General features: G+C 38.2%; 1 protein-coding gene across 3 annotated transcripts in view; it reads right to left on the bottom strand.

The window, feature by feature from the left end:
• ABCA12 (ATP binding cassette subfamily A member 12) overlaps window positions 1-11,087 on the bottom strand; it is a 180,790-nt gene that overhangs the window by 121,246 nt on the left and 48,457 nt on the right. Inside the window, exon 3 of one of the 3 annotated variants that reach the window (XM_027122124.1) lies at window positions 470-623. The exons of the other annotated variants lie outside the window; for them this stretch is intronic. Coding sequence (XP_026977925.1) covers window positions 470-623 — 154 coding nt within the window. The remainder of the gene's footprint in view (window positions 1-469; window positions 624-11,087) is intronic. 3 annotated transcript variants of the gene reach the window in all.

Genomic DNA, 11,087 nt, shown 5'->3' with positions numbered 1-11,087 from the left:
TGTTGTGTTAGTTTCAGGTGTACAGCAAAGTGAATCAGTTATACATACACGTATATCCACCCTTTTTTTTTTCTTTTAAGATTCTTTTCCCCTATAGACCATCACAGAGTATTGAGTAAGGTCCCCTGTGATATACAGTAGCTCCTTAATAGTATCTATTTTATGTGTATAGCAGTGTGTATATGTCCGTCCCAATTTCCCAATTTATCCCCACCCCCATCCTCCGGTAACCGTAAGTAGTTCTAAAAGGCAAAATTTGAGTAATTCATCAAAGTAGATTATGCTTAATCCTACATAAAAATGGTAATTCCAGTTTGTACCCACCTCATTCATTCATATTTAGATCATCACATTCGTAGATAGAGAAAATAAAGTTGTATACCTAACCTAGGAAGGCTTCCTGGATATCTCATAAGGAAACAAGGTCTGATCTCTCACAGCAACTGAACACACTTGGAAGTGTCCCTACCTGTCTTTAAATTGTGCATCGTCAATTCCTTGCCTACGAAGCAGATCCTGTGGCCCATAGGGTGTGTCTTTGCATTTAGAGTCTGTGTCACAGAGTAGGGTTTGCAGCAATGGGAAGAAGCCAGTACTAGGAAGGTTTCGAGGTGCAAGGTAACCTAAAAGTTAAAAACAAACAAACAAACAATAATTAGATCACTGTGATGTTTGCCTGGGAAGGGAAAGGAGTGCAGTTTTGTGAAATTATCTTCTGCATTATGACTGTTTGGGTCCCCCATGTATCAAAAGACTTTAAAATGCTTGTTGCCCCAAAAACTTCTCTTCCTGGGATTTACTCTAAGGAAGTAGCTGCAAGAATGTTTTCCAGAGTGTTTTAAAAATAAATCACAGTGTACCCATATAATAAAACACAAGGCAGCCAATAAAAATGTTGTCAAATAATATGGAAAATATTTGTAATACACTGCTTATTAAAAAGAGATCAGAAAACAATATGACCAGAATAGCCATAATTGTAAAAAATATATATAAATATATGTAGTATATTAAAAAATCTGGAGTGGGACTTCCCTGGCAGTCCAGTGGTTAAGAGTCCACACTTCCACTGCAGGGGTCTTGGGTTCGCTCTCTTGTCAGGGAACTAAAATCCCACATGCCGCATGGCATGGCCAAGTAAACAATAAATAAATTAAAAAAATAAAAAACCTGGAGGAATTTTTTTCCTTGGTGCTTATTTCAAATGACTTTGTTTACTTTCATTTGACTGTATATTAACTATTTTCTCCCACAATGTACATGTCTTCTTTTGTAATCAAAGTCATTATAAATGCAGCCAATCTTCCAAATACAGGAAATATTTTTGGTGTCCTCAAAATTTAACATAATAGCTAAATTAATTATCCTGGACACACAACATTTTCTTCCTATTTAAAAACCAATAATAATGGTATGAATTAATATGCAGATTTTCCCAATATTAAAGCCACAAGTATTGTAACAGTTAATGGTTTTGTAACCTTTACTTTAACATTTGCTTTGTAAAATATGATGATGGCACACACATGAGTCAAGATAAAAGGCAATGAACATTGTGGTACATGACTCTTTTTGGATTTTGGTTTTCTCAGGGTATATGCCCAGTAGTGGGATTGCTGGGTCATATGGTAGTTCTATTTGTAGTTTTTTAAGGAACCTCCATACTGTTCTCCATAGTGGCTGTACCAGTGGCACATATATACAATGGAATATTACTCAGCCATAAAAAGAAAAGAAATTGAGATATTTGTAATGAGGTGGATAGACCTAGAGTCTGTCATACAGAGTGAAGTAAGTCAGAAAGAGAAAGACAAATACCGTATGCTAACACATATATATGGAATTTAAGAGAAAAAAAATGTCATGAAGAACCTAGGGGTAAGACAGGAATAAAGACACAGACCTACTAGAGAATGGACTCGAGGATATGGGGAGGGGGAAGGGTAAGCTGTGACAAAGTGAGACAGTGGCATGGACATATATACACTACCAAATGTAAGGTGGATAGCTAGTGGGAAGCAGCTGCATAGCACAGGGAGATCAGCTCGGTGCTTTGTGACCGCCTGGAGGGGTGGGATAGGGAGGGTGGGAGGGAGGGAGACGCAAGAGGGAAGAGATATGGGAACATATGTATAACTGATTCACTTTGTTATAAAGCAGAAACTAACACATCATTGTAAAGCAATTATACTCCAATAAGATGTAAAAAAAAAAAAAAGATAAAAGGCAAGCTGTGAATTACAAATCTTTTCACAATTAGGTTTGATTCTAAAACACTAGCTTCCTCCCTTCGGGGAATACAGAGACAATGAACTTTCAAAAAAAGCAGGTTTACCTCGAGGAGCCAGTGCAGCCCACAACTGCCAGGGTCCTGTGATCCAGGGACAACTTCCCCCAGAGAACACACGCACGCCTCAGGCTGTTGCAACGTTGCCCCCGGCCTCTGCCACCACAGGCTCACCCCGCACTCCGTGCCCCCTCCCCACCCCTGGCCTGAGTGAGCCAGAGCCCCTGAATCAGCTGCTCCTTTAACCCCATCCTGTCTGAGCAAAGAACAGACGCCCTCAGCTGACATACACGCAGAGGTGGGGCCAAATCCAAAGCTGAACCGTGGGAGCTGTGCGAACAAACAAGAGAAAGGGAAATCTCTCCCAGCAGCCTCAGGAGCAGCGGATTAAATCTCCACAATCAACTGTGATGTACCCTGCATCTGTGGAATACCTGAATAGACAACGAATCAGCCCAAATTGAGGAGATGGACTTTGAAAGCAATGATATATATATATTCTTCTCTTTTTCTCTTTTTGTGAGTGTGTATGTGTATGTTTCTGGGTGTGATTTTGTCTGTATAGCTTTGTTTTTACCATTTGTCCTAGGGTAATGTCTGTCTGTTTTTTGTTTTTTTGTTTTTTGTAGTACAGTTTTTAGTGCTTGTTATCATTGGTGGATTTGTTTTTTGGTTTTGGTGCTCTCTTCTTTCTTTCTTTCTTTTTTTTCTCCCTTTTATCATGAGCCGTGTGGATGACAGGCTCTTGGTGCTCCAGCCAGGAGTCAGTGTTGTGCCTCTGAGATGGGAGAGCCAAGTTCAGGACACTGGTCCACAAGAGACCTCCCAGCTCCACATAATATCAAACGGCAAATATCTCCCAGAGATCTCCATCTCAAAGCCAAGACCCAGCTCCACCAACGACCAGCAAGCTACAGTGCAGGACACCCTTTGCCAAACAACTAGCAAGACAGGAACACAAACCACCCATTAGCAGACAGGCTGCCTAAAATCATAATAAGGCCACAGACACCCCAAAACACACAACCAGACGTGGACCTGCCCACCAGAAAGACAAGATCCAGCCTCATCCACCAGAACACAGGCATTAGTCTCCTCCACCAGGAAGCCTACACAACTCACTGAACCAATCTTAGCCACAGGGGGCAGACACCAAAAACAACAGGAACTATGAACCTGCAGCCTGCAAAATGGAGACTCCAAACACAGTAACTTAAGCAAAATGAGAAGACAGAGAAACACACAGCAGATGAAGGAGTAAGATAAAAACCTAGACCTAACAAATGAAGAAGAAATAGGCAGTCTACCTTAAAAAGAATTCAGAATAATGATAGTAAAGTTGATCCAAAATCTTGGAAATAGAAATGGAGAAAATACAAGAAACATTTAACAAGGACCTAGAAGAACTAAAGAGAAACCAAACAGTGATGAACAACAAAATAAATGCAATTACAAGTTCTCTAGATGGGATCAATAGCAGAATAACTGAGGCAGACAAATGGATAAGTGACCTGGAAGATAAAATAGTGGAAATAACTACTGCAGAGCAGACTAAAGAAAAAAGAATGAAAAGAATTGAGGACAGTCTCAGAGACCTCTGGGACAACATTAAACGCACCAACATTCGAATTATAGGAGTCCCAAAAGAAGAGAAAAAGAAACGGACTGAGAAAATATTTGAACCTATTATAGTTGAAAATTTCCCTAATAAAGGAAAGGAAATGGTTAAGTCTAGGAAGCACAGAGAGTCCCATACAGGATAAACCCAAGGAGAAACATGCCAAGACCATATTAATCAAACTATCAAAAATTAAATACAAAGAAAAAATATTAAAAGCAACAAGGGTAAAACAACAAATAACATACAAGGGAATCCCCATAAGGCTAACAGCTGATCTTTCAGCAGAAACTCAGCCAGCCAGAAGGGAGTGGTAGGACACCTTTCAAGTGATGAAGGGGAAAAACCTACAACCAAGAATACTCTACCCAGCAAGGATCTCATTCAGATTTGACAGAGAAATTAAAACTTTTACAGACAAGCAAAAGCTAAGAGAATTCAGCACCACCAAACCACCTTTACAACAAATGCTCAAGGAATTTCTCTAGGCAAGAAACACAAGAGGAGGAAAAGACCTACAATAACAAACCCCAAACAATTAAGAAAATGGTAATAGGAACATACATATCGATAATTACCTTAAATGTAAATGGATTAAATGCTCCAACCAAAAGACATAGACTGGCTGAACGGATACAAAAACAAGACCCATATATATGCTGTCTACAACAGACCCACTTCAGACCTAGGGACACATGCAGACTGAAAGTGAGGGGATGGAAAAAGATATTCCATGCAAATGGAAATCAAAAGAAAGATGGAGTAGCAATTCTCATATCAGACAAAATAGACTTTAAAACAAAGACTATTACAAGAGACAAAGAAGGACACTACATAATGATCAAGGGATCAATCCAAGAAGAAGATATAACAATTGTAAATATTTATGCACCCAATATAGGAGCACCTCAATACATAAGGCAAATGCTAACAGCCATAAAAGGGGAAATCGACTGTAACACAATCATAGTAGAGGACTTTTACACCCCACTTTCACCAAGAGACAGATCATCGAAAATGAAAATAAGGAAACACAAGCTTCAAATGATATATTAAACAAGATGGACTTAATTGATATTTATAGGATATTCCAGCCAAAAACAATAGAATACACTTTCTTCTCAAGTGCTCATGGAACATTCTCCAGGATAGATCATATCTTGGGTCACAAATCAAGCCTTGGTAAATTTAAGAAGATTGAAATCATACCAAGTATCTTTTCCGAGAACAACGCTATGAGACTAGATATCAATTACCGGAAAAAATCTATAAAAAATATAAACATTAAACAATACACTACTTAATAACCAAGAGATCACTGAGGAAATCAAAGAGGAAATCAAAAAATACCAAGAAACAAATGACAATGAAAACTGACGCCCCAAAACCTATGGGATGCAGCAAAAGCAGTTCTAAGAGGGAAGTTTATAGCAATACAATACTACCTTAAGAAACAAGAAATATCTCAAATAAACAACCTAACCTTACACCTAAAGCAATTAGAGAAAGAAGAACAAAAAAACCCAAAGTTAACAGAAGGAAAGAAATCATAAAGATCAGATCAGAAATAAATGAAAAAGAAATGAAGGAAACAATAGCAAAGATCAATAAAACTAAAAGCTGGTTCTTTGAGAACATAAACAAAATCGATAAACCATTAGCAAGATTCATCAGGAAAAAAAGGGAGATGACTCAAATCAATAGAATTATAAGTGAAAAAGGAGAAGTAACAACTGACACTGCAGAATACAAAGGATCATGAGAGATTACTACAAGCAACTATACGCCAATAAAATGGACAATCCGGAAAAAATGGACAAATTCTTAGTAAAGCACAACCTTCCGACCCTGAACCAGGAAGAAATAGAAAATATGAACAGACCAATCACAAGCACTGAAATTGAAACTGTGATTAAAAATTTTCCAACAAACAAAAGCCCAGGACCAGATGGCTTCACAGGCGAATTCTATCAAACATTTAGAGAAGAGCTAACACCTATCCTTCTTAAACTCTTCCAAAATATAGCAGAGGAAGGAACATCCCCAAACTCATTCTGCGAGGCCACCATCACCCTGATACCAAAACCAGACAAAGATGTCACACAAAAAGAAAACTACAGGCCAATATCACTGATGAACATCGATGCAGAAGTCCTCAACAAAACACCAGCAAACAGAATCCAACAGCACATTACAAGGATCATACACCATGATCAAGTGGGGTTTATTCCAGGAATGCAAGGATTCTTCAATATATGCAAATCAATCAACGTGATACACCATATTAACAAATTGAAGGAGAAAAACCATATGATCATCTCAATAGATGCAGAGAAAGCTTTCAACAAAATTCAACACCCATTTACGATAAAAACTCTCAAGAAAGTAGGCATAGAGGGAACTTACCTCAACAGAATAAATGCCATATATGACAAACCCACAGCCAACATTGCCCTCAGGGGTAAAAAAATGAAAGCATTTCCACTAAGATCAGGAACAAGACAAGGTTGCCCACTCTCACAACTATTATTCAACATAGTTTTGGAAGTTTTAGCCATAGCAATCAGAGACAAAAAAGAAATAAAAGGAGTCCAAATCGGAAAAGAAGGAGTAAAGCTGTCACTGTTTGCATGTGACATGATACTATACATAGAGAATCCTAAAGATGCTAGCAGAAAACTACTAGACCTAATCAATGAATTTGGTAAAATAGCAGGATACAAAATTAATGCACAGAAATCTCTGGCATTCCTATATCCTAATGATGAAAAATCTGAAAGTGAAATTAAGAAAACATTCCCATTTACCACTGCAACAAAAAGAATAAAATACCTAGGAATAAACCTACCTAAGGAGAAAAAAAGCTGTATGAACAAAATTATAAGACACTGATGAAAGAAATTAAAGACGATACAAACAGATGGAGAGATATACCATGTTCGTGGATTGGAAGAATCAACATTGTGAAAATGACTATACTACCCAAAGCAATCTACAGATTCAATGCAATCCCTATCAAACTACCACTGGCATTTTTCACAGAACAAGAACATAAAAATTCACAATTTGTATGGAAACACGAAAGACCCCGAATAGCCAAAGCAGTCTTGAGAAAGAAAAACGGAGCTGGCGGAATCAGGCTCCCTGACTTCAGACTATACTACAAAGCTACAGTAATCAAGACAGTATGGTACTGGCACAAAAACAGAAATACAGATCAATGGAACAGGATAGAAAGCCCAGAGATAAACCCACACACATATGGTCACTTTATCTTTGATAAAGGAGGCATGAATATACAGTGGAGAAAAGACTGTCTCTTCAATAAGTGGTGTTGGGAAAGCTGGACAGTTACATGTAAAAGAATGAAATTAGAACACTCCCTAACACCATACACAAAAATAAACTCAAAATGGATTAGAGACCTAAATGTAAGACCGGACACTATTAAACTCTTAAAGGAAAACATAGGCAGAACACTCTATGACATAAATCACAGAAAGATCCTTTTTGATCCACCTCCTAGAGAAATGGAAATAAAAACAAAAATAAACAAATGGGACCTAATGAAACTTCAAAGCTTTTGCACAGCAAAGGAAACCATAAACAAGACGAAAAGACAACCCTCAGAATGGGAGAAAATATTTGCAAACGAAGCAACTGACAAAGGATTAATCTCCAAAATTTACAAGCAGCACATGCAGCTCAGTATCAAAAAAACAAACAACCCAACCCCAAAATGGGCAGAAGTCCTAAATAGACATTTCTCCAAAGAAGACACACGGATTGTCAACAAACACATGAAAGAATGCTCAACATCATTAATCATTAGAGAAATGCAAATCAAAACTACAATGAGATATCATCTCACACCAGTCAGAATGGCCATCATCAAAAAATCTACAAACAATAAATGCTGGAGAGGGTGTGGAGAAAAGGGAACGCTCTTCCACTGTTGGTGGGAATGTAAATTGATACAGCCACTATGGAGACCAGTATGGAGGTTCCTTAAAAAACTAAAAATAGAACTACCATATGACCCAGCAATCCCACTACTGGGCATATACCCTGAGAAAACCAGAATTCAAAAAGAGTCATGTACGACAATGTTCACTGCAGCTCTATTTACAATAGCCAGGACATGGAAGCAACCTAAGTGTCCATCAACAGATGAATGGAGAAAGAAGATGTGGCACATATACACAATGGAATATTACTCAGCCATACAAAGAAACAAAACTGAGTTATTTGTAGTGAGGTGGATGGACCCAGAGTCTGTCATATAGAGCGAAGTAAGTCAGAAAGAGAAAAACAAATACCGTATGCTAACACATATATATGGAATCTAAAAAACAAACAAACAAAAAATGGTCATGAAGAACCTAGGGGCAAGACAGGAATAAATACGCAGACCTACTAGAGAACGGACTTGAGGATACGGGGAGGGGGAAGGGTAAGCTTGGACAAAGTGAGACAGTGGCATGGACATATATACACTACAAAATGTAAAACAGATAGCTAGTGGGAAGCAGCTGCATAGCACTGGGAGATCAGCTCCGTGCTTTGTGACCACCTAGAGGGGTGGGATAGGGAGGGTGGGAGGGAGGGAGACGCCAGAGGTAAGAGATATGGGGATATATGTATATATATAACTGATTCACTTTGTTATAAAGCAGAAACTAACACACCATTGTAAAGCAATTTTACTCCAGTAAAGATGTTAAAAACATAAAATAAAATAATAAATAAATAAAAATAAAATAAAATAAAAAAGGCAGGTTTAGAAAAAATGAGGGTAATTCCAAACCAAAGACTGCAGAGCAAAACCTTAACTTCCTCATGAATCTGTTAGAAAGACTGTCGGTACAGATATGTTTTTATTATAAAAAGAAAGAAGAAAAAATAGTAAGAGCAACATGGCTAAGTATGCACTATCAGTAGAAAGAATAATAAATAGAAATTCAATCTAAGTAACTGAAATGCAGATCTACATAAAAAAATAAAATTGAAAATAAAAAGGAAGGGGTAATAGGAAAGTTGGCCAGAAAAAAATTAAAGAGAAAAAAAAAATGAAATGGAGAGAAAGATTAGAAGATGCTATACTGTTGACTTTGAAGATTGAGGAAAGAGCCAAAAGCCAAGGAAAGTGGGCAACCTCTAGAAGCCAGAAAACAGATCCTCCTAGAGCCTTCGGAAGAAATGCAGCCCTGCCAACACCTTAATTTTTAACTCACTAAGACTAAATTTTGGGCTTCTGAACTCCAGAACCATAAATTAGTAAGTTGGTGTTGTTTTAAAGTCACAAAGTTTGTGGTAATCTGTTACAGCAGCTGTAGGAAAAACTAACACATATGATAATACCAGTATGAATTAGAGTTTCGAAAATTCAAAAGAAATTGGAAAGAACTTAAATCCATCAGACTATGCACTACTACCTTCTAAGAAGCTTCTTTTTCTGAAACCAGAAAGACCCATGTCTCTCCTAATATTAAACAAGTGAAATTGCAGTGAACCTTCAATGTTTTCACTGTGGCGCAATTCCATGAATAAGCACAGAGCAGCAAATTACGTGTTAGCATTTCACATCACCCCTCTATAACGAAATTCTGCCACAGTGAACTGCATACAGCAAGACCTTTATAGTTCTGCAGTGGAATTTCACCATTAATGGTAAGTCACCCTTTTACACAGATTCCACCTTGAGCCACTAACTCAGGGTTAGGAAGAATCCTAGTCCATCTCAAAACATGCAGGGGGTCGTTTGAATGGAAGGGAGATAGAACCAGGTGACCCCTTTGCTCTATACCACTCACCAAGCTGATGGCGTGACTAAGCCAGTGCTGAAAACTGGCAGCTCAGGAGAAGCCACATTGCAACAGGAAGAAAGGAAGAGAAGGGAAAAGATGTCACGGGAAGAAGGTCTAGTAAGAGGTGGCACATTACATCCAGTTTTACTTACTCTGGCACTAATTACAATTTGAAAATTATTAAAGAAAAATTTGAAAGAATTTAAACCCACAACATTCTCTGCTATGGTTAACAACAGATATGCTTATTTTACAGGAAAATTCATCAAGGAATTTCTTTAGAAATAATACCCCATGGTGTTTAAAAAGTATAGACAGTCCACGTTTTGCAGTTTTTTTGATAACTGATATTTAATTTGTTACAATGGGTTCATGAAAAAGAGGAACTGGTTGTGGTATGTACAAGTTTAAGTTAACACAGCATCATGCAGAATCTGAACTGCCTGCATTATTTATTTTACCATCACTTTTTAACCAAGAACCATACACTCATTGAAACAAGAGAGCAACAACAATAGCACTGACTTATCAAGCATCTACTGTATTCCATGTATGTCATTCATCCTTCTTTGATATCCACAGTATACTTTCTCATGCCCATCAACTTGTCACAAAATCTGGAAGTCCTCTAGAACTAACAAGTCAGAACGAAATAGATTTAAACTGTATTGTAGCTTTCTTGTGAAAAACATGAAATTTTCAATCTTCTGCCCATCTTAGTTATGTGTACAAGGAAGTAACTACTCAGAGCAATGGTGGAATCCAACCATCCATCCCATGTTGTGAAGAGCTGCTACTTCTAAACTGAACTCATTCTGCTCTGAAGGTGTCTCTGGCACTTTCATGCTCCAAAATTATGTTTGTCTTTATATTCCTAAACGCTAGGATGCTGGAAAAAGAGTCACATTTCTCTATCCTTCATAGAACTTCTGTGCAGCGAGCATGAAGCATGCCAAGTTAAAGCTAATCATTGGTGGCCCATGTTCACAGCCAGAGCACAGATTTTCGGATACAGGTGGTGGAAGATGATAAATGTGCAAACTATGGCACCACTTGTAGGTGAAAAACCAGATCTAAGGGTCTTGGGATGGAGTGTGAGGCAGAATAAAGTCCTTGGTATCACGAGTCCCCAAAATCTCTCACTCAGGACAACATTCATACCCATCTCCAGGAGGAAAGCTATTGAAGAACTTGCAATTTCGCAGGGAAATTGTAGCCCGGAGACTCCAGCAGAGTCTGGGAGTGAGGTGGGGTGGGTAGTAAGCAAAATTTCAAGCCACTTATGCCAGGCATCGTCAGTGAGGTGGGACGAGCAGCCACCCATGGGTGGGAAGCGGGTGGTCCCATAAGATGGATGCAGTCAACACTGACGCAG

The sequence above is a fragment of the Aethalodelphis obliquidens genome, unplaced genomic scaffold, assembly GCF_003676395.1.
Source record: "Aethalodelphis obliquidens isolate GAN/ISIS:26980383/991018 unplaced genomic scaffold, ASM367639v1 scaffold2, whole genome shotgun sequence".
Lineage (NCBI taxonomy): Eukaryota > Metazoa > Chordata > Mammalia > Artiodactyla > Delphinidae > Aethalodelphis > Aethalodelphis obliquidens.
This window is presented reverse-complemented; position numbering and strand designations above follow the sequence as displayed.